At 43.0% G+C, this 24,975-nt stretch overlaps 1 protein-coding gene and 1 non-coding gene across 2 annotated transcripts in view; both read right to left on the minus strand.

The window, feature by feature from the left end:
* IL13RA1 (interleukin 13 receptor subunit alpha 1) overlaps positions 1-24,975 on the minus strand; it is a 67,573-nt gene that overhangs the window by 42,283 nt on the left and 315 nt on the right. Inside the window, exons 2-4 of the mRNA XM_059679484.1 lie at positions 18,920-19,059; positions 7,435-7,573; positions 3,449-3,569 (exon numbers count right to left, since the gene is read on the minus strand). Coding sequence (XP_059535467.1) covers positions 3,449-3,569; positions 7,435-7,573; positions 18,920-19,059 — 400 coding nt within the window. The remainder of the gene's footprint in view (positions 1-3,448; positions 3,570-7,434; positions 7,574-18,919; positions 19,060-24,975) is intronic.
* LOC132225337 (U6 spliceosomal RNA) lies at positions 4,072-4,178 on the minus strand. Its single transcript, XR_009450860.1, has one exon. It is a non-coding gene; the product is annotated as a U6 spliceosomal RNA (small nuclear RNA).

Here is a 24,975-nt window from a genome sequence, read left to right on the forward strand (position 1 = left end):
CATGTATGGAGTGCTTACTCTATACATGTTAGCGGTTAGACATGGCTCTAAACACTTTTCATACAACAGCGGCCCTCACAACAACCTGAAGTAGTACTATTATTACTATTTCCATTTTACAGTTTACAAAACTGAGGCTCAAAGAGAAGGCACTTGCCCCAAATTACACTTGCTAGTAAGAAAGAGAGCCAAGATTTGAACCTAGGGAGTGTGGCTCCAGAAAAGAATAAGTTATGGGATGGTGAGGGCAGAAAATATAGAATCTATATCAGCACAGGCCAACAAAATTTTCTGGGGTTATGGAAATATTCGATATCTGTGCTATCTAATACAGGAGCCACTAGCCACGTGTGAAATTGTCTAGTAAGACTTGAACAATGAAGTTTTAATTCGCTTTAATTTTAATTAACTTAAATTAAAATGTAAATAATCACATGTTGGCTAGTGGCTCCTGTGTTGGACAGTGCAGGTTTTTATTATAACAAGAGTCTATGCTAATGACCAACTCCAGGAATGTGTATGACAAGAAGTGCTACTCCTAATCCCTGCCCCATTGAGTGCAAGGAACCATCACTCTCTTGGGATGACTTCTTGAGCCACATCCAATGATGGTAGATTTTGGTTTGCAGGCTGAAAGGCAATCCAGGCACTCTCTGTTATCAGCTTTGGCAGGACAATGCATCAACCTGGAAGAAGACTGGTTTTTCCAGTCTTTTGTAATTTATTCACCCAGGAGGGCAATCATTTCACAACTTGCTTTAAGACTTGGTTGTGCTAGTATATTGCCCAAGACACTTCCCTATTTTTCTTGTAAGAGATCCAAGGACTACATCACCCCAATTCCTATATCTGGGTTACTTTCCTGGGTAGTCTTGCTATGGAATAACAAAGTTTTGAGGCAGCTCCGTTTCCTTTCCCTGCCCCCTCTATAGACACAGACTCTTTAAAGATCTTCCCTGTGATTATACCAATACTGATTCCAGGGAAAGCAAGAGGAGTTAATAGCGCAATAAACAAAGGATGTTACTAACTCTTAAGAGCTCTTAAAAGCCTGTAATAACAGCTCTCTCCAGACCTCACTGCAACATCAACAGAGCCAGGCTATTCCTTTTAAGACTTAGTTCTATAGCCCTTTCACTAGCAATTCTTTAGGGCAGTGATGGCGAACATATGACACGCATGTCAGAGGTGACACGCAAACTCATTTTTGTGGTTGATTTTTCTTTGTTAAATGGCATTTAAATATATAAAATAAATATCAAAAATATACATCTTTGTTTTACTATGGTTGCAAATATTAAAAAATTTCTATATGTGACACGGCACCAGAGTTAAGTTAGGGTTTTAAAAATGCTGACACGCCGAGCTCAAAAGGTTCGCCATCACTGCTTTAGGGAGTCAAATCTACTCAATCCTCCTCTTTTTATCCCTGAACCATAATGTTCCTGAGTTGTTTATCCCTCCTAAAGTCTCACCCCAGTTCTGAATGTTCTTTCGCTTTAATTCCTACCAAACATTCAAACTCATATATGGAGCCCGCACCTACCATGTGTCAGGCACAGGGGAAAACAAGACACAGTCCCTGCTCTCAAGGGAGACCGCAGTCTGGGGAGGGCTACCACAAAGTAAACAGGAAACAACAACACAATGTGCTGAGTACTATTGCATGGGAAAGTGCAAGGTTCCGTGGGATACAACTATGATGGGGCACACAAAGCTAGACTTCAGAGGTCAAGAAAGGCTTTCTGGAGAGGAAGTAATGTTTGAGTTAAGATAAGAAAAAAGAAGAGGAATCCAAGTGATCAGGCCTACCTCTCTACATTTTAAGCTGTAGGAGCAAAGAGGCATGTATCTTACCTCAGCTGCCCATTCAGTGCTTTACCCGAAATGTGTACTAATTAAAGCTTTATTGAAATGAATTGATTAACCTGGTCCTTTCTTCCTTGTCCTGTTGCTAATAATTCTAGCAGCTAGAATCTAGCCTCTAAAACAGTGGTTCTCAACCTTGGCTGCACATTAGAATCACCTGGGAATCTTTTTAAAATCCTGGGCCTCATCAAGAGTTTAAAAAGATTCCCAGGTGATTCTAATGTGCAGCCAAGGTTGAGAACCACTGCTCTAAAGGAAAGGAAATGATTAAAGATGAATTTAGAAATTTAACAGGTTTTGTAGCTGTAGTCATAAATATCAAATATGTTATTTTGTGGAGAGCTAAATTACTTTGTAAATCTGGGCATGATATAATTTTCCCTTTTAAAGGTAGACACCAAAGATTCATACATTACTGGTAGGAATGGAAAATGGTACAGCCATTCTAGAAAATAGTTTGGCAGTTTGTTATAAATCTAAATATGCAATTACCATAGGACCTAATAACTGTATTCTTGGTCATTTATTCCAGAGAATGGATATATGTTCACAAATATTCACAGCAGCTCACCCATAAGCAAAAAATTAGAAACAACCAAGATATCCTCCAATAAATAAATGCTTAAACCAACTGGTACATCCATATCATGGACTACTACTCAGCAATAAAAAGGAATAAATGAACTATTAATACACACAACACACAACAACTTGGATACTATACAGAGGTGGGGTTTTTTTAGTCAGCCTCTAACAGTTATATGTTGTATGATTCCATTCCAGTAACATTTTTAAAATGACAAAATTATAGAGATGAACAGATTAGTGGTTGTCAGAGTTTAGAAACTTAGGGGAAAGGAGTAGAGGGAGAGGAGGTGCTGAAGGGAGGTGGATATGGCTATAAAAGGGAAACTTAAGGAATCCTTGTGGTAATGGAACCATTCTATATCAATACATGTGATAAAATTGCATAGAACAGGGGTCCTCAAACTTTTTAAACAGGGGGCTAGTTCACTGTCCCTCAGACCATTGGAGGGCCGGATTATAGTTTAAAAAAAAAACTATGAACAAATTCCTATGCACACTGCACATATCTTATTTTGAAGTAAAAAAAACAAAACGTGAACAAATACAATATTTGTACTTGCATGTGGCCCGCGGGCCGTAGTTTGAGGACCCCTGGGATAGAATTACACACACACACACTCATATGAGTGCATTTAATACTGGTAAACATTGGATGAGTTGAGTGGACTGTACCAATGCCAATTTTCTGGTTTTGATTTTGTACTCTAGTTACACAGGATGTTACCATTGGGAGAAGCTGGGTGAAGGGTATGCAGGATCTCCTTGTGCATTTTTGCAACATCCTGTGGATCTATAATTATTTTTGAAAGTTTTTTCAAAGTAGCCACCAAAATCAAATGCATTTTTCACTAAAGCAAACTGCCCATCTCCTGGGGTGTTCCGAAAAGAATTAGCTGTTCTTTAAAAAAAAAAAAAATACTAAGTTAGATCCAAAGGTTCCCAACACCATCACAATCAGTCATTTCTCTCTAAGTCTCTTGTCCATACTTACCAGTAGGAGAGAGTATAGTTAGTGTCAGGACTTGTGTTCCTTCCTGGGAGCCAAGTGCACTTCATGTAGCTCAGGTTGTGCGAAACACATTGTAGCTCAGTCACAGCCGACTCAGGATCACCTAGAATACCGAGCCAAGAGTTTAGGACCTTCCTTTCCTTTTAAGGCAAACTAGCCAATCACTCTGGGGCATGGGAATGGTGGGGTGCTGCATGCTGCTTTACCCAAATCTAAAATGCTCACAACTTTCTCTCTCACCTTCCAATACTAAGAAAATACCTTTATTATCATTTTGGGGGCCCTCTTATATCCCTAACTGGAGAGTTGAAAGGTCAAATAATATTTTCGTAATAAGAAATGACTACAGAATTCCTAAATTAATGAGAAAATATAAACAACCTATCTACATTCTTTACTTTTTGAACAAAATTGCTTAATTTCATTATATAACTTATTTTATCACACTTGAATCCAAAATTAAATGTTTACTTCTTATAAACAGTTTCATTTTTTTTTAAAAAAAATGAGTTTCTCTGAAATTATTCAAAGGAATATATTATCTATTCTGAAGATAAATTCCAAAAAGGAGTATCAAAAATATATTTATCTTGGCAGCATCCATTAGAATATTTTTTATTGTCATGAATTTGTGTGTCATCCTTGTGCAGGAACCATGTTAATCTTCTCTGTATCATTCCAATTTTAGTACACGTGCTGCCAAAGCGAGCACTATCTATCTTTAAAAACAAACAAGTTTAGCTCAGCCGGCATGGTTCAGTGGTTGAACATTGACCTATGAACCAGGAGGTGATGGTTCGATTCCGGGTTGTGGGCTCAAATCAATGATTCTCTCTCATTGATGTTTCTATCTCTCTTTCACTTTCCCTTCCCCTTTGAAATCAATAAAAATATATTAAAAAAAAAAAAGTTTAGCCCTGGCTGGTGTGCCCCTGCTGGTTAGAGTGTTGGCCTATACACCAAAGGGACTCAGATTTGGTTCCTGGTCAAAGGCATACACCTGAGTTGCAGGTTTGATACCCAATCCCAGTTGGGGTGTATGTGGGAGGCAACAAACGATGTGCCTCTCTCACATCAATGTTCCTGTCTCTCTCTCTCCCCTCCCCCGTTCCCTCCCTGCCTTCCACTCTCTTTAAAAATCAATAATTGAAAAATATCCTTGGGTGGGTGAGGATTAACAAAAATAAAGTTTACTAGGTTATAATTTACCTCATCTTTTGATTAATACTGACACATCTTGTTTTAAAAACTAAACATTCTTCTTGAACAAATTCGGGGAAAGGTATGCATAACATAATTCTTAGTAGCTGCCTATTGCATGTTATGACTTTAGGAGCTTTAAAATCTTTATGATCTTAAATTTCTACTCTTAACATATTTTTTAGTTGAAGCATCAAGTCTTTATATTAAACTAGAGGCCCAGTGCATGAAATTCGTGCATGGGGGGTGGGAATCAGCCCAGCCTGCACCCTCTCTAATCTGGGACCCCTCAGGGGATGACTGACTGCCTCTCGCGATCTGGGACCGCTGGCTCCTAAATGCTTGCCTGCCTGCCTGCCTGATCGCCCCTAACCACCTTTGCCTGCCTGACTGATTGCCTCTAACTGCTCTCCTGCTGGCCTAACTGCCCCTAACTGCCCCTAACTGCCTCTGCCTCACCCCGCACCCGGGACTCAGGGCTTCCCTCCCTCCGGCCAGCCGCAGGCACCCAGGACCTGGGCCAGCTTCGCCCAGGCCGGCCACAGCCGCAGGGGACCACGGGCGGGCGGCTTTACCTGGGCCGAAGCCACAGGGGACCGTGGACGGGTGGCTTGTCCCTCTCCCGGGCCACAGCCACAGGCACAGCCACTGGCGCCCATGACCACAAAGCAGACAGCTTGTCCCTCTCCCGGGCTGCAGCCCCAGCCGCTGGAGCCCGGGACCATGGAGTGGGTGGCTTGTCCCTTTCCCGGGCCACAGGTGCAGCTACTGACACCCGGGGCCACAGGGCAGGCAGCTTGTCCCTCTCCCGGGTGGCAGCCTGGCTGGTCTCCATTCCTCTCTATCTAGTGAGCTCATTTGTGCCTGGCTGTTCCCCATTCCTCTCTCCCCAGCTCATTTGTGCCTGTCTGGTCCCCATTCCTCTTTCCACAGTGTTGTGTCTTAGCAGTTCTGGCGTGAGGGCATGATGACCATTTGCATATTAGCTCCTTATTACATAGAGTATCTCTGTTTAAAATGCGAACCTCTTATCCCTCAGATTTCTTGAAGCGGTACTGTACTAAGCCATCATCAACCATTTTACTGCCAAAATACAATTTAAGTTTTCTTCAGATTATTTATTAAACTCCTAAAGAAATGAGAATGTGGGAAGTAAGTTGTTTTAAACCATGCTCCCAGCCTCCTAGCAGTACCAAACTTTAATTTTATAAATATTGTTTCATATATTTTTTGTTAATCCTATCTCGAGGATATTTTTACATTGATTTTTAGAGTGCAAGGGAGGGGGAGAGACAGAAACATTGATGTGAGAGAGACACATCGATTGGCTGCCTCCCACATGCACCTGGATCAGGGCCAGAACCAGAGTCTACAACTGAGGTATGTGCCCTTGACCCAGAATCCAACCCTGGACCCTTCAGTCCACAGGCCAATGCTCTATGCACTGAGCCAATAGCTAGGGCTATTTCATACACTTTTGATCAGTGCAAGGCAGGTAGACAGCATGGTCTGGAGCAGTGGTCACCAACCGGTGGTCCACGGACCACTGGTAGTCCATGAGGTTTGAAAGGTTGGCGACCACTAATCTGGAGAACATGCCATGCAGTGCTAATGTTTGGAGGTAATAGTTGTGCCTTGCACAGGCAAGGGGCAACATAACATTAATAGGTAATATGTACAGAGCATTTACTCTTTGCCAGGTAGTAGTCTATGTGCCTCACATATACTGACTTAGGTAATCCTTTCAACAGTCCTGGTAAGTAGGTACTATCATCATCTCCATTTTACAGATGAGGAAACTTAATGAAGGAAGGGCTAAGTGATCTGCCTATGGTCACACAACCAGAAACGAGCAGAACTAAGTAGTAAACTTAGACATTTTGGCTCTAGCAGCTCTGCTCTTAAGCAGGATATACTAGTATGTACTCCCTGCCTGCAACATAAAGGCCAAAAGGATACTGGGTGATGGGTACGAAGGCAGGTGGGGGACAATCTGACTACTTGACAGCTTTTCCTAGGGCTAATCTTGAATTGGAGCCAGGGCAGCAGTTCGTTTGCCTTTTTAACATCTTTGCCCAAATATATCCTGTATATCAAACTAATCTCTCTATATAATGAGGAAGGTAGTACATATTTTGTGTGTTTTTAAAGCACTGGATCTGGAATCTGAAGACCTACAGCAACTCACTCAGTTCCCTCATAAAATGAAAAGGATAATAATAATAATATGTGCCTACCTTACTTCACAAGACAAGCTTATGAGGCTTGATGAAAAGTGTGTGTGTGGCCCTCACTGGTTTGGCTCAGTGGATAGTGTCGGCCTGCAGACTGAAGGGTACCAGGTTTGATTCTGGTGAGGGCACCTGCCTGGATTATGGGCTCGATCCCCAGTGTTGGGAGTGCAGGAGGCAGCCGATCAATGATTCTCTCTCATCATTGATGTTTTGCTCTCTCTCTCTCTCCCTTTCCCTTCCTCTCTGAAATCAATAAAAATATATTTTAATAAAAGAAAAGTGTGTGTGTAATTTTCCAAATTATTAAGTACTACATAACTCTTGAGCATTGTTATTCAAGGTGTTGGTGAGCACCTCAAAGGCAGGGACATCCTCATACTGATCACTGTGTTGCTAGTACCTAGTAAAAGTGCTTGGAACTTATTACATTCAGCAAATGTTTGTAACTGAATGAATTAATGGACACTGAACATAAGCATATGGATAATTTGGATTATTCTCTATATACCAAGAGAAACTGCTTTCAGTTGTTACCTTCAGGGGGTGAGGTGCACTTTTCCACCAAAATGCTAGGATTGTCACTTTCATTGGTGCTACACTGGGACCCCACTTGCAGACAAATCCTCTCATTCAGGGCCACTTCTTTTGAACGATGAGTTTCTGGAGCAATTTTCTAAGGTTAGGAAATAAAAATAGGCATTGCTACAGCAAACATACAGAAATACACTTACATAATAAAACATTAGCATGCCCAGATGTATAAAAAAATGGAAAGTTATCCAATGGTATAGATAAGTCATCTCGACTTGGGGTGATTTTCTCCAAACCCCTAACCCCGGGGGGCCTTTGGAATTGTCTAAGAACACTTTCAGTTGTCATGACTTGAAAGGACTTGCTACTGGCATTTAGTGGTTAGAGGCCAAGGATGCTGCTAAACATCCCACAATGCACTGGACAGCCTTCCCTTCCCCCTATAACAAGAATTATCCTGGGCCAAATGTTAGTGGTGTTGGCATTAAGAAACCCTGTAATAGATAAAAGACAATTTCCCATGCTTTAAATGTATAAACATTATGACATTTACCTATAAATCCTACCACACTAAAACATCAACTGTCTAAAAACAATTCTATGGAAAATGCAATAATATTATCAAAATTCCATTCCAAGCAGATGCAGTATGCCATCAAGATCAAGGGAAGGGATTACGAAAGATGGCGGTGATATAGGCAGACGCGTCCCAGGTCGTGTCCCAGAGCAAATGGAGTGAGCAGCTGAAACTAATAACACCCACCCCAAATTAGCGAAATTACTCAGCTGGTGAGACGGTTTGCAGCCGGGAAGGGCAGAACTTCCCTGGAAAGCTGATCCAAGCAACAGCAGCCTCCTGAGCACCACACCCTCTGTCTGAGGAACAGCAGCTGTATGTGAAGCCTCCCCCCACCAGCCAGAAGAGCCACCACAGCTGTGAACAGCACCCACCAGAGGAGCTGCTGCCAACTGAGGAGCAGCTGCTACCACAACCGCCCAAGGAGCAACCACAGCCCAAGGAGCCACTGCCACCCAGGGAGCAGCCACTGAACGACTCAACGTCTAGATATGTCAGTGAGATCAAACATGGGTAGACAAAGAAACCCCCAAAGGAAAGAGAAGGAGGACTCTCCAGAAAAGCAGCTAAGTAATACAGAGGCATGCAACATGACAGAAAAAGAATTCAGAATAAGGGTCCTAGAGTGCATAAACCGGATGGAGGAAAAAATCAACAACTTCTGCAAGAAGCTAGAAGAAACAGATGAAAAAGTCAACTACCTATGCAAGAAACAAGAAGAAACAGATGAAAAAATCAATAACATATGGAAGAAGCCAGAAGAAACAGATGAAAAAATCAACAACTTAAGTAAGACCCAAGAAGAAATGAAGAGTGATATAGCTGCAGTAAAAAACACCATTGAAAGTATCAACAGTAGAGTAGGAGAAGCGGAGGACCGAATTAGTGAATTAGAAGACAAGGAAGCAAAACACACCCAAAATGTACTGCAATTGGAGAAAAAAATTAAAAGACAGGAGGAGAGCCTAAGGGAGCTTTGGGACAACATGAAACGAAACAACATATGAATAATAGGGGTGCCAGAACAACAGAAAGATGAACAAGGATTAGAAAACCTATTCGAAGAAATAATATCAGAAAACTTCCCTGAGGTGGGGAAGAAAAAAGTCACACAAGCCCAGAGAGTCCCAAACAAGGTGAACCCGAAAAGACCCACACCAAGACACATCATAATTACCATGGCAAATGTTCAGGACAAAGAGAGAACCTTACAGGCTGCAAGAGAGAGACGGAAAGTTACATACAAGGGATCTCCCATTAGATTATCAAATGATTTCTCAACAGAAACACATCAGGCCAGAAAAGAATGGACGGAAATTTACAAAGTGATGCAAAGCAAAGGACTGAATCCAAGAATACTCTATCCAGCAAGGCTATCATTCAAACTTGAAGGGGAAATAAGAAGCTTCACAGACAAAAAAAGGCTAAGGGAGTTTGTCACCACCAAGCCAGCAATGCAAGGAATGCTAAAGGGACTAGTGTAAAAAGAAGAAATAAAAAGCTCAGAAAGAAAACAGCCACACAAAAAAAGAAATGGCTACAAACAAGTACCTTTCAATAATAACTTTAAACGTAAACGGACTAAATGCTCCAACCAAAAGACATCGAGTGGCTGAATGGATAAAAAAACATGACCCATACATCTGCTGTCTACAAGAGACCCACCTCATTAAAAGGGACTCACACAGACTGAAAGTGAAAGGATGGAAAAATATCTTTCAGGCAGATGGAAAGGAAAAGAAAGCTGGGGTAGCAATACTTATATTGGACAGATCAGACCTCAAAGTGAAGACCATAACAAGAGATAAGGAAGGCCACTTCATAATACTAAAGATCAAGGTAAAAAGGATTTCTTAGTCATCCTGGTCACATCTGAGGAGAGGAAGTAAAGAAAGGGGGCCTCAGGGCCAAAGAGAGATTTTTCATTAAACATCTTTCTATACTGTTTGACCATTTTTACTATCTTACATACCCATAGAAATTTTAACAGTTGATATATGCACTGAGTATACCACACTCTTATTCTAAAAAGTAGATAAGTTTTTTGAAACCACAGAAAGCCAACTTAAAGATAGCATACAGACATAAATCACAAATCTAGTTATTATGATTTAGAATAATGAGATTAAAGGGTTCCTCAGGAAAATATCTCCCAAGGTGACGGAGTTAGAATTATTAAAAATGGAGTTGCTTTGAATCAGAGCTCCAAGGAGTTTCCTGTTTTGCAATAGTTTCTGACTCAAGTTGAAGATAGCATTTCCTTGTATATACGTGCTGATGGCCACGAAGGGGAAAACTGGTCACAGCTGACTCTATTTTCCACCCTAAGGCTCTACTCTTCCATTTCACATGCCTGCTGCCAAATGAACATGAGGGCAAATATGAGATACTCCCAAAACCAGGACATAAAGGATGCCATCTGAGAGGTAGCTAGCAAATCAAGAATTCATGAATAGCAAAGACAAAAGAAAATCACTTTATAGAGACTGAACAGCTTTTACGCCCAGGCAAGACAGCCCTCTGAAAAGGGAGTTAGTTGGTCAGCCCTGGAAGAAAATAAAAATAAATGTCTGTTAGCAAAATTCTGGCTCGGAGACAAGAAAGGGTGAGTTAGCTCCATGGACATTGAGTATTTCTGTCCTACCAGCAAAGCTATGCCTACCCTCAGTGGAGCCTCCTGCTATTCTTCGTGAAGTAAATTTTCACAACTAATTCCTAGCCAAGAAGCCCACTTATCGTTTGGCTTTCCATACAGTTGCTGCCAACAGGGATGGAACACACCAGTGAGGCCAACAGAAGGCTTTCTAGAATATTTCACTTTTATAGTTTTCATGGCAAAGTAAGGAAATGGCCCTTGAGAGGTTAATGTGTGCTGAGGAAATGAAGTTTCTCAGCCTGTGAAGCAGAAAGCCAGCCCCAGAATCCTGGTAATGATGGCAGGAAAGGTCCAAATGCAAATTTCACCAAGCTCACAATTTTCATAAGCACAAGTCTTACACACTAAGTCCTCATTAATGCCATCAGTAGGTTCTGCGACTTTAAGTGAAACGACAATGATGTATAATGTAGCTAGTTTTACCACAAGCTAATTGATATAAAAGAGTTGAGTTCCTATGGCATCCTACCAATGTTATAACAAAAAGATGTTGAACGAAACAATATTATTCCAGGACCTCTTGCATAGCCCTGAAGGAGCCACCGTGACCCAAGGATCCTTGATAATTCTTATTTGGAAGCTGCATTTGCCCTTTGAAGACACCAGGGGAAAAATGTGCAGTCAAATGCCATAAATTAGAATCATCATGGGAAAATCTCGGTTCTCTTATTACATTAGATATTGTTTCAGGGAGAGGGCTGAGGAGTTTTATTACACAAATATTTTTATTATAATGAAATTTTTAATTGGAAAAATACTTTAGTACCTAAATTTAAACCTTATGTTTGGGGCATAGGAATAATAAAAGGACTTAGAAAAGAGATGGTGTGTGTGCGGGAGGATAGAATCATTTTTTAAAATATCTTTCAAAGCTCAAGGTAAATAATATTAGATTGGCATAAATAAAGTAGGAACCCACATTGTCAATGATCACCAGATCAAGCACACTTCTTGGCAAGGAACTAAAGCCCTCCCAGCAGATCTGGATGAGGTATGTGAGATGGCTCCCATGTGACTTTCAGCTATGGTGATTCATTCCACTGGTAGCTAGCTGCTGTATGACATTATGCTCCACCCTTCAAATAATCTGGCCTTCTTTGAAATTTTATCAAAAATCAAGGCAAGAGTCCTGAACTGATCCCTCCCGTTAGGACCAATGTCAAAACTTTGGCTGGGTCAAAACTTTCCCAGTTGCAGATTCCTTTCTAAGAACGAAAGGGATATCAGTTTCAGCTCTGCCTCTCTGGATGCCTGGACAGAACAACAATCTTTTAATTTATTCACCTGGTGAGACTTGTCTATCTCTTGGTGGTGAAAGATACTATCTAAAATCTGATGCCAGATCCTTCTTTCACTTGCCAGATTGGGAAACTATTAGATTGTTAAAACAGTGGTGGGGAGAGCCACTTAAGCTAATTTTTAAAAGAATCATTATAAACCCTTGATTCATCCTTTTTAAATATATATACTAGAGACCTGGTGCACAAAAATTTGTGCACTCTGGGGGGGGGTCCCCTCAGCCTGGCCTGCGCCCAGTCACAGTCCAGGACCCCTTGGGAGATGTCCACCTGTCGACTTAGGCCCACTCCCCGGGGGATCAGGCCTAACCTTGCAGTCAGACATCCTTCTGGCAGCCAGGGAGCCCTCAGGGGATGTTCAACTAAAGGCTTAGGCCCCCAAGGGATCAGGTCTAAACCATTACTTGGACATTCTTAGTGCTGCCACGGAGGTGGGAGAGGCTCCTGCCACCACCACTGCGCTGGCCAGCCATGAGCCAGCTTCTGGCTGAGTGGCACTCCCCATATGGGTCTTCTGGGTCCCGCCCTGCCTTGCCTTTTTTTTTCTTCTAAGACATTTCACTTTATTTAAAAGAAGCCAATATACAGGATATAAAGGGTATGATATTTACAACAGTACAGTAAACAGGTTGGTTTCCCGGTAGGATCAGTAGTCTTTCAGTAAGTATAAACCCCCTTTCCCCTTGATGCTCAACCCAGCTGGCAGACAAATAGCAACAGTGGGGTGGGATGGGACTGCAGGATAGAACGTCTCCCTGAAGGGATTAAAAATCAAGTAGATGCTAAAATGTCCACGAAGGGGTCTTGGGGGTGAGGGGTGCCTCTGCCTCATTTCTTTGAGGGCTAGGCAGCAGGAATGCTGAGGGATTTGCCCCAAACTAGCACACAGCCCACTCTGAGCCTGGAAATCTTCCACCCATGGAATATTCCGTTCCCGATAGAATCAGCCCTAATCCCTCAGCCAGGGCCTGGAGGAGCAGCCCAGGCCGTGGGCACAGCCAGGACTGTGGACATTTCATGGCCTTTTCACTCCCACTCCAGCTGCCTAACAACTCTGCACTGCTCCCCTCGCCCATCTCTCCCGTCACTCCATCAGGACACGGTGCATAGGAGGGTACACTGGTTTTCCCATGCCCATTGGGAATTGGCTGTTTCTGTTTTCTGGAGTAAAAAGGTTCCTGTGGGTCAGGTAAGGTCTCTGCTTGGCAAGAAGTTCTGAAACAGAGCCACTGACCACACCCACCTCCTCTGGGCATGGAGCAGCTCTGAGGGCCGGCAGAACTGAAGGCAGAGCTCATCTCTCCGGCAGAACTGAAGGGAAGACCATGCATACCCTTCCGTCCCTCACCCTTCACATGCCCAAAACCATCAGTGTCACACTTCATAATCCCTATCACTGTATTTCATTAGTTCCATGCTGTTTTACTAATCCTGAATCTAAACAGATTGGTTCAAAAGGAGATCCTCCTATTTTTAAAGTAATTAGTGATGTACCTGTGAGCTTTGCATGGATGAACTAAGCACATGACCCTTTCTTGTACATCAGAACCTGCACACACATGTAAAAACAGGACCCATTTTTGACAGATGTGAAACCACCATTTATTTGTAATAAATAATTACACAATCTAAAAAAAAAAAAAAAAAGACCCGGCTTCCCCATGTTCTGGGTCCCTCCCTGCCTCGCTGCCGGGGATGCCATCGGGTCCCGAAGCCAGGCAGGACGGCTTCTGTGTGTTCTGGGTTCCTCCCTGCCTCGTCGCCAGGGACATGATTGGGTCCCCCACAGCCAGGCAGGACGGCTTCCTCGTGTTCTGGGTCCCTCCCTGCCTTGCAGGGTCACGGATCACCACCAGGGTGGGGGGCAGGGAAGAGGCAGATGCTGGCAGCCTCTTCCCTGCCCTGCCCGATCACCAGCTGGGGGGCAGGCCTTTGCCCCGGTTCTAGGATTTAGGGTGGGGGGCAGGGCAAAGGCAGCCCTGGGGGCCGCCTTTACCCTGCCACCTGGCTCTTGCGTGCCACATGGGTTTCTGATCATGGTTTTTCCGTCCTTCCCCTTTCGCCTCCCATCATTGAGCCTACCTATGCAAATTAACCACCATCTTTGTTGGCGGTTAACCTCCATCTTTCTTGGCAGTTAATTTGCATATCGCCCTGATTAGCCAATGGGAAGCATAGCGGAGGTACAGTTAATTACCCTTTTTGTCTTTTATTAGATAGGATTTTATTGATTTTTTTACAGAGAGAAAGGGAGAGGGATAGAGAGTTACAAACATCGATGAGAGAGAAACATTGATCAGCTGCCTCCTGCACACCTCCTACTGGGGATGTGCCCACAACCAAGGTACATGCCCTTGACTGGAATCAAACCCAGGACCCTTCAGTCCATAGGTCAACACTCTATCCACCGAGCCAAACTAGTTAGGGCCCCTTCATTCATCTTAATGGTCCTCCAATCTGAAGACTGAAAATGACCTCAAGGGTTTATCTCATTTAGCAATTTGAGAACTTTGGACAGTCACATCAGCCCCTTAACATGTACAAACTATCATAATACCACTTCTTCATTATGCTTCAAAGGATGTATGTACCCTAGTTTTGTCTGATAATGTTAATGCTGGGACCAAAGGACAGAAAGAGGAAAGGAAAATTACTCCCATCATTCATTCTCAGCCTCAAGACTGTAACCTTCAAAAGATCCAGACAGGAAATCCCCTAGCACTAACTGAAGACATAATCCATTTATCACAAATTTGGGATTGATAGCCACCAACGCTGTCAAATAGCTGAAATACATTACTTTAAGCAGAGGTCACCCTTTATGGTCTCTATTTGGTCTCTTCAGGGGCAAAATGGGAGGAACAAGATCAAATAATAATATTAGGTTGCACCATAAAAGTGATAATTGCTTATGGTTCAACCTAACAATAGTAATAATGATAAAAGCTAACAATTACTGAGCACTAACTCTGTAGCGAGGTGCATTAAAAGCATCATCTTCTTTTCTTTTTTATTTATTTACTAGAGACCTGGTGCATGAATTTGTGCACGGGTGGGGTCCCTTGGCCTGGCTGGCAATTGGGGCCAATTGGGGCCATCTCGCCCAGTCCCTATCGGGGCCATCAGGGCCAGCCAGCTGGGGGAGAGACCGTGGGAGGTTGGCTGTGGAGCGCACTGACCACCAGGGGCAGGTCCTGCATTGAGCATCTGCCCCCTGGTGGTCAGTGTGTGTCATAGCCACTGGTCAACCGGTCGACTGGTCATTAACAGTCGCTTAGGCTTTTATATATATACTAGAGGCCCAATGCACGAAATTCGTGCAAGAGTAGGCCTTTCTTCCCCTGGCTGCCGGCACTGGCTTCCCTCCGGCTGCTGGCAGGCACCTGGGACCTGGGCTTCCCTCGCAGCCCCAGCTTCATCTGGAAGGTTGTCTGGAAGGACGTCCAGAAGGGTGTCTGGTCTAATTAGCATATTATGCTTTTATTATTATAGACTAGGGGCCTGATGCATGAAGACTCGTGCACTGGGGGTGGGTCCCTTAGCCCGACCTGCACCCTCTCCAATCTGGGAGCCCTCAGGGGAGCCCTCTCCAATCCGGGTGTTTCTGTCTGTCTTTGCAACCATATGAGCGAATTGTCTGAGACCCCCAACCCAGTTTGGTTTGTTGCTCACAGAATAATAGAGGCATTTTTTTTCTTTGCTTCATTGGTGGAGATTTCCTGGAAGTTTTAGGATATCTTCCCTTTAATTTTTCCTAGACACTCTGATTTTACTTATGTCTCTCACCTTTGCTTTCCCTCCATCCCCCACCGCAAGAGTAACTTGCTCCAGGCTCACTTTGCTGCAGTGGTTCTCAACCTTCTGGCCCTTTGAATACAGTTCCTCATGTTGTGACCCAACCATAAAATTATTTTCATTGCAACTTCATAACTGTAATGTTGCTACTGTTATGAATCATAATGTAAATATCTGATATGCAGGATGGTCTTAGGTGACCCCTGTGAAAGGGTCATTCGACGGCCAAAGGAGTCGTGACCCACAGGTTGAGAACCATTGGTCTAGGAGATCCGTCTACCATCAGAACTACGATTCCCAGCATTCCTGGTGCTCCCCATGCTCTGGGCTTCTGCTTCTGGTCCTGGGGCTGCTACCAGAAGTACTATTCCCAGAATTCCCGGTGCTCCCTGTGCTCTAGGTTTCCCCTTCCTGCTGTGTCTCTGTCCCATGGCCTCCCACTCTGCCACGTCCTCCCAAGCCTCCGGCTCTCCTGCTCTGCTCTCCGCCCAGCTGCTTGGGGGAGCAACCGAGGGAGCCACATCCCCCCAAGCTGCCAGCTCTCCCACTCTGCTCTCCACCTGGCGCCTGTGTATGCAAATTAACCTGCCATCTTTGTCAGGTTAATTTGCATATTCACTGATTGGCAAAGGGATGATCAATTTACATGTTTCTCTTTTATTATATAGGATAGATTGATTTGAGAGAGACAGGGAAGGGAGAGAGACATTGATCTGCTGCTCCACCCACTCATGCATTCACTGGTTGATTCCTGTATGTGACCTGACTGGGGATCAAACCCACAACCTTGGCACATCAGGACAATGCTCTAACCAACTGAGGTACCTTGCCAAGGCCCACAAATATCATCTCCTTTTAATACACATGCCCTTCATATGAAGTAGGTATAGTTGACCCTTGAACAACTTGGGGTGGTGTACCAACATCCCCTCTAGCAGTCTAAAGTCCTCATAATCCTCACATAAATTTTGGTCTACAGTGGGCCCTTTGAATACGCATATTCAACCAATCACAGGTTGAAACAGTATTTCTGATCTGAGGTTGGGAAACAGCAGCTGGGAAACAGTGGTTGGGAATGCAGAAAAACTGTTTTTGATCCACAGTTGGTTGAACTCACAGATTCAAACCAGGTACATACTAAGTGTTGACTGTATTTATTTTTTAAAAATCTACATATAAGTGAACCTGTACAGTTCAAAATCGTGTTGTTCAAGGGTCAACTGTACAATTATTAGCTCATTCCCCCACCAGCCTTTTACAAACAAGGAACTGGAGGCTCAGAGAGGTTAAGTGACTTGCCCAAGATCACACAGCTTGAAAGAGGAAAAGATAAAATTTCGAATCCAATTCTGATTCCACTGCCTCCTCAAGTTACTTTTAAGTTTAAATTCCTGTAAGTATACTAGGAATTAACCCCACCTGATCAATCTTTGAACATGGTTAACAGGCTAACGAGTAGGGAACAGTTAGAAAAAAAGTGACCTCTCAGGATTTCAATTAGATACTTAGGGGAGGCTTAGGGGTCTTTTCTGGAATTTCTCAAGATTGAACTACCAGAAATTGCTACATAGACTCCCAATGCCTAAAGCCCCTCCTTAGGAACAAGAGGAAGCCAACATTGTGAAAAGCAGAACTCTACTCAAGTTTCACTGCTAGGAATATTACAGGCTTCCGCATTTAGAGGACCTCTTAGAAAATGCAAATACATTTGACTAGCCTCAATTAACACCTAAACCTTAACACCTCAGCAAGAAAAGGTTGAAGGAGGCAGATTAGCACATTTCCCTCAAGAGAAAGAACCTGTTACTTCCTCACTTTCTTAAGCCTTCACATACAATATTTTCCTTGTCCCAGCAAAACCAGGGAAGTGAGTAGAGCCACACTTTATACACAAAGAAACTGAGGCTCAGAGAGGCCTTTTAAATTTAAGTAATTTACCCCCAGGCCACTGAGCTCCTTAAAAGTGGCACATCAGCTAGCACCTAGCCTTGTCCTGCCACCTAACTGCTTGAACTGGTGATTTCACAATTCACAGCTCCAAAGTACTGTCACTAATAACAATTTCTCATTTGGCCTCAAAATCCTGGACAAAGTCAACCCTAAACATCCCCTCACACCCCCACTGAAAGAAGGTATAAAGATATAAAACAGCTTTGAACAGATGATATGACACTTTGAAGAACCTATCCATTAGAAGGGGCTACAAACCAATAAAGCCCAAGAGAAAATTCCGCTGAATAAGATTATCATAAAGAACCAATCTTGTTAACAAAAATTCACTTGAATCAGTCAGCTACACCTGACTGGAAAGGCTGACAGTTCCCGTTTTCTTCAGACATCAGGAAACCTTCTGGTCAACCCTACCTGCCAGGAACATCTTATTTGTTTTCGCTTGCCATACAGCACTTTGCTTTGCATCACATAGTTCTTGTGTAACTATCCATGCATGTGATTAACAAGGTGGTGAATGTGAAAATTCCCTGAGAAATTGAAAGTATTATATAGATACAGACAGTCCTCAGGTTATGTCGGACTCGACGTACGTTATTTTGTGGTTACGTCGGACTCGACGTACGTTATTTTGTGGTTACGTCGCCATCTCCCATTTATTTATTAAAAAAAAAAAAGTTCCGTCATTTCGATGTATGTACATATGTGCTTTATGTTTTTTATTATTTATTTACCACAAGTAAAGGTCAGGAATTATTCTCTTTCTTTTAATTTTTTTTACTGTTTCACTTCATTACTGTTGTGTATGTGCTCCATGTGAGTGACGTAGGTGCTTATGTAGGTGGGTTCCGATTTACGGCGAAAATGAGTTACATCGTGCTGTAGGAACGGATCTCTGACGTAGTCCGAGGACCTACTGTACAAGGCTTTAGGCAGGAACCAATTTTAACGTATTTATTTAGTGAGTGCCTAATAAAGATATCTACTATTTCCTATCAGAGAATCTCAATTGTATTTATCAAATAATTAGCAAATCATTTCATACGTTCAATTTCCTCAACAGTTGTTTCTGTAATGTTATCAGTTAAAATTTAGACATAGCCCAAAATCAAATTCCCACCTTGAAGTAAGATTAGAATTGGGCTTATTCTTGGCTCCAATTCATAGTGTTCATTTTACCTCATTTAATGCCATATGTTCCAGAAAACTTACCTTATCCTGCTTGTTGCCGAAATGACTAAAATACCGCAGACTACAATTCGGGCTGGCTCCCTCCGGAGGATTCCATGTCCATTTTACTGTGCAGAGGTTTTCAATTGAAACACTCAAATTCGTCACTGGTGGCTGAGTTTCTGTTCAAATCAAGCATAATAAATAAATTTATCAGTATCAGCCACTGTTTGGGGTGATTCATTTAATTCATTCCTCCAAGTCCTAGAAGTCAAGAATAAGAAAAATGAGCAGAGCCCAGTGGTTGAGTATCAATCTATGAACCAGGAGTTCAAGGTTCAATTCCTGGTCAGGGCACATGCCCAGGTTGTGGGCTCCATCCTCAGGGTGGGGCATGCAGGAGGCAGCCAATCAATGACTTCTCCTCATCATTGATATTTCTATCTCTCTCTCTCCCTCTCTCTTTGAAATCAATAAAATTGTATTTTAAAAAGCTGAGTAGAAATATCTAACATTTATTGAGACAGGCACTGTTCTAAGTACTCTCCGCATATTCACCCATTGAATCCTCACAACAACCTTATAAGAAAGACGGGGACTAACAGCCTGTTCTTAAATATGAGGCAACTAAGGTGCAGAGAAGTTGAGTCACTTGTCTCATATCCTAAGGCTAGTGAATGACAGACAGAGCTGGGTGCAAACCCAGAAATTCATGTGGCTCCAAGGTCACGTTCTTAACTACTTGCTATACAGAGAAAAATATATTCTTAAATTTCTAAGTTTTCCTCCTGCAGGAATTTGGGGTTCCCCACACTTGGGATCCACGTCTCTCTCAATACAGTCACTTCCATCTCAGCAGTTCTGCCAGTGAGCTTAAGCGTCTAGTCTGCTTGCTAACATGATCTGGCAATTATTTATAACTCTGCCAGAGAAGTACTGAGAGAGATTTAACAGCACTTGTTCTTCCCTTGAGTTCTGACACTAAACAGCTGGAACTGTACCTTTAGCTAATCTGAAGGGGGAATAAAAGAGGAGAAACTGTGAACCAGTACAAGTATCGTAAAAATGTGTTTAATTTGGAGAAAGCCTCCACACCAAATATTTACTATTATTTTGGACGAAGCTCTATGACAGTGATGGCGAGCCTATGACACGCATGTCAGAGGTGACACGCAAACTCATTTTTTTGGTTGATTTTTCTTTGTTAAATGGCATTTAAATATATAAAATGAATATCAAAAATATAAGTCTTTGTTTTACTATGGTTGCAAATATCAAAAAATTTCTATATGTGGCACGGCACCAGAGTTAAGTTAGGGTTTTTCAAAATGCTGACACGCCGAGCTCAAAAGGTTCACCATCACTGCTCTAAGATGAGGGAAAGGAGTTTTACTACTTCTGCCAAATACAGGGAAATACATAGGGGCAGGAGTACATAATTTCAAACTTCCTTGAGAACTTTCCCTGAGGCCAGGACTACCAAAATCATCAGCCCAGATACTGGGTGAGGGGTGTACAGGAATGCTCTGTCGTACCTTCGCAACCTCTCTGTAAATCAAAAATTACTCCAAAATAAAGTTTATTAAACTCATTTTTTAAACAATCCCCCAAATTATCTATAAAGTGGCAAATAATCATTATTAATTACTTAAGAACTACAGTTATATTAATTTATCAATCTATAGAGTTATATTTTATACCCTATGCTGACACTGTGGAGTGCACTGGGCCTCTTACATAATCTGCAATACTTATAGCATTACTTTTCTCTTTAAACTGAACAAAAAAATTCCATGTGTCCCAAAAATATCAACCCGACAGGCACTACGTAGTTGGGATATCCCCCAACAGTCAGTTTTATACATCGCAGCCAAAAAGGCCCTTGACTCTCAATATTTATTCCCTCTTTCCTGACTCTACTACATTAGACTTTCAGCAAGGTAGACCAGAGGCCCAAATGTGGGAAGGAGCAGCCCACAGCAGGCTAGGCCTTGTGGAAACAGGGAATTCCTATTGCACTTCATTCTAACCCAGCTAGTGCCAGAGAGCACCAATGGCTCAAGCAACAGGGTTTTAAGTGACTACAAGAGTGTACAGCTATTCCGTTTTGGCTCTTCTAACATCACATCAATGATGTTTGTTTGTTTTTACTTTTATTTCAGAAAGGGAGAGAATCATTAATCAGCTGCCTCCTGCACGCCCCCTACTGGGGATCATGCCCACAACCTGGGCATGTGTCCTTGACCAGAATCAAACCCGGGACCCTTCAGTCTGCAGGCCAACGCTCTATCCACTGAGCCAAACCAGATAGGGCCAATGATGTTTTTGAAGACAAATCATTTGTCAGATATAGAGCCTCTAATAAAAACTTGCTCCTACTGAAGACTATAATCTACATTAGGATTATCTGTCTTATTTTCCAGGTTCCAGAACTAAACTGAAACAACCTTTCCACCTACCTCCCACTCCTACACAAAAATTGAAGCCCTGGTAATAAAAACATTAGCTATTTATGGTTCAGTTACATTGGACAGCAATTTTCAAGTAATTTAAGACCTTTTAAAGTCTTTCTTTAACCTCAGTGTTTTAACAGAATAATATCCTGCACTATTTCCAATCTCACAAATGGATTTAATTCCTCCTCCACCTCCCCCCCCCCCACACACACACACATCTGTTTTGAAGTGTCCTTTAGTCAGATCTCATTGTTTGTGCATTTTAGGCTATTTGTGAATATCTGCTATTCTTTTTTCCCACTAATGATTCCTTCCATTTTTTCTGAGATTTTTCTACTTCCTATACTTTAAAACACACACACAGAGAGAGACACACACACACACACACACACACACACACACACACACAAATATACACACACCGAAACTTTAAATACAATCTCCAAATGTTTGGATATATATGAATACATGTGTATGTGTGTATAATACATCCAGACATCTACATAAATAAGTGCAGACCGTACTTCTTGTAAAGGTCTCTAACAGCAGCTCACAGGTAATAGGACATAGAATTTCAGTGGAGTGGAGTGACTAAGAACATGGGCTCTGGAGCCAGACTGAGTTCATATGCCTGCTCTGCTACTTACCAACTGCCAAGTCACTTAACCTCTCTATGCCTCAGTTTTCTCATATATAACACGAGGATGATCATAACCTAACAATTATTAGCAGGATCAAATTACTTAATACAGATAAAATGCCCTAACAGTGCCTGGCACAAAGCAAGCGCTCAATAAATGTTAGCTAGCTGCTCTTTTTCTCCTTCAAGAGACAAAGAAGTTCTAAACAACTGTTTTGGTTTCCTCTGGAGGTGATATGTGCCCATGGTTTTTGAGACAGAAGATCTCTCTTCTGCCTAATAAGCTTTCCTTAGGCAGCTAATGCATCCATTTCTTAGAGGCTGATCACTTACTTCAGAAAGCAAAGTGTGAAGGAGAGGAGAGAGGGACTTAATGTGATCAATGCTCTTTCTAATAAGGCATGTTGCTTAGCTAATGGTTTTGCATGCGTATTTGGGGAAAAGTTAAGGAAATCACAAGAATCACATATGAGACATCTATCTCCTTCCCTTACATCTATTCACTCATCAACTCAGTCTGTCCATTTTTTTCTTGCACCAACATCTCTCTGTGTCATTTCAATCACACTGGTTTGCTCTGATGGGCCCATGGTCCTGGACAGAAGGAGTCCACAACACAACTTTCTAGTGGTCACCTACAACCCAGTTAAGTCTCCCTGCTTGCTTCTCCTCCAGTGTAATTCTCCCACTTTGCTCCCCACTTAGGGCCTTCGAGGGCAAATGAAACTCTTCTGTTTGGACTGACTTTGCTGAAGCACCCTCCTGCCAAACCGGGCTCCTCCACTGAGCACAAAAAAACACTCTCACCCTCTCACACCAGGGCATCTGCTCTTGCTATGCACCCCCCCCCACCCCCCGCAACGGGAATAATTTCTCCACTTATTCAAATTCCACCCATCCTGAAGGGCTAGGTCAAGTTTTACCTCTTCCATGAAACTACCAGCCCTCACAGTTTCCCCTCTTCTGAGTGCCTACAGTACTTATTGTTTGGAACACACAGTCTGGCAATTATAAAGCAAGTCTCCAAGCTACGAACATTCACTCTTTAACAAGTGGCCTGTATATACTTTCATGGGTCCCAACTAGACCTGCCCTGCTACTCTGGGAGGCACCCTGCTCCTCTCCCAGCCAAGGACTCCCCTCACCTCTAAACAGAGAGGCACTGATACAGTGGTTAAGGCCTCTGAAATCAGGCTGTCGGGGTTGGAAGCCTGGCTCCTCCACTACCAGCTGTTGTTCAAGCAAGGCTGGTAGGCTCACTGTGCTGCAGTTTCCTCAGATACAAAATGGGACTAATACCAGCACCTACAGTATAAGTTTTGTGTAAAGATTAAATGAAATAATACAAGCGAAAAACTTAAAACACTGCCTGGCATAGAGCAAACACTATATAAATGCTAGTTGGTGTTATTAATTCATGCCACAATGTGGGCTACAATTCTAAACAAAATAAACTAAGCTGGTGACCTAATCATTCTCTAAACTCTCAAGGTTAGAGTTAAGAGAGCCCTTAGAACTATGGAGTTCACACGGCATAAGGAAGAGGAAATGACTAGCCCAGAGTCCAACAGCTGGGAAATGTCAGACCACTAAAAGTCAAGTCCCCTGACTTTTTTTTCTTCTTCACCACTTTGTAATGCAATTCTATCAGTATTTCTAATGGGGAAAAAATCTCTGTATTCTAAGTCATCAAGTTGCCAATGAACCCCTATGACAAAACTGATTAAGTTGGGGGGGGGTATTGTCTAGAAGGCCAGCTGTTGTTTCAGGTGTGTGTGGGAGGGAGTCTGTAGGAGGGAGGGTGCTGGAGTAGCACTGTGAAAATCAGGAGACTAATGAGATGGGTGACCTTAAACAAGTCCCTTCCCTTCAATCGACATCAGTTTCCGCAAATAATTATGGAAATTGGATCTCCCCAAATGAACTAGCCGCACCTTGGGGGCAAGGCTGATGCTGTACACTCAGGTTCTAAGTGAATGTACAGCACCTGGCTGAGTACTAGAAAAGGCAGGCACTTGAATAATTACTGACTGACAAATTTCAAACCTCTCAGGTCTCTACTCAAATGCCACCTTTTCAATGAGGTCTTCTCACTCTGTCCTCTTTACAATGGCAAACGCTTTTGTTTTTCTACATAGCACTTAGCACCATCTGACATACCTTATATGCTCCCCCACCCCGACTCTTCCAATAGCAGATAAGCTCCACAGGGAGGGGACTTGCTCATTGTTGACTGAATCGATTGAGGACTTCGAAGTTTCCTAATCAGCATTTCAACTTGGGTTTCAAAGCACAACACGTAGGTGAAAATACAATAAGCAAATTGTGGTGTTTGTGTCAATGTGATAAAATCTATCAAATCTGGAGCTTCCTCCAAAATATCCAGAAGGCCACTCGTACCAGGAGCTGTCCCTGAGGAAGTCATTGGCCCCCAACTTTTCACAGTGATTCTGAGGGTTAAATAAAAGTTGCCACACAGCGTGAGGGGTATAGGCGAACTCTCTATACTTTCCCTGCAAGTTTTCCGTGAATCAAAAATTATTCCAAAACATAAAGGTTATTAAAGAGAATAAAAAAGCATCGGCCTGGATGCTGCCCCGGGTTTCCCAATGGATTTCTTAGATTCCAGAGGAGGACGTGATCCGCACATCCTTTTTCTAAGAGACTAGGACCTTCAGAGGTTCCATTCACTCCCACCCCTTCACCGGACCGGGCTCGCCCGGATCTCGGACTCTGTTCTCGGACTCCAGGCCCCTCGACCCGTTCTGGACTCCCAGGCGACATTCCGGGTCCCGAACCGCCGCCCCGAGACGCGAGAGTGTTTCGGTTCGGTGCCCAGGCGCCTGTCTCCTTTAGGCTCTTCGGCTCTTGCCGATGGCGCGAGGGAAGAGCGGCGGCGAGTCTTCGTCCTCCCGCTCCGCCGTCGCCGCCCGGGATCCGGAAAGCCCCGCCGCCCCTGGGTTCCCCACCTGGAAGCGGACGCCGGAGACCGCCGTCGCCCA

Source organism: Myotis daubentonii, chromosome X (assembly GCF_963259705.1).
Source record: "Myotis daubentonii chromosome X, mMyoDau2.1, whole genome shotgun sequence".
NCBI lineage: Eukaryota > Metazoa > Chordata > Mammalia > Chiroptera > Vespertilionidae > Myotis > Myotis daubentonii.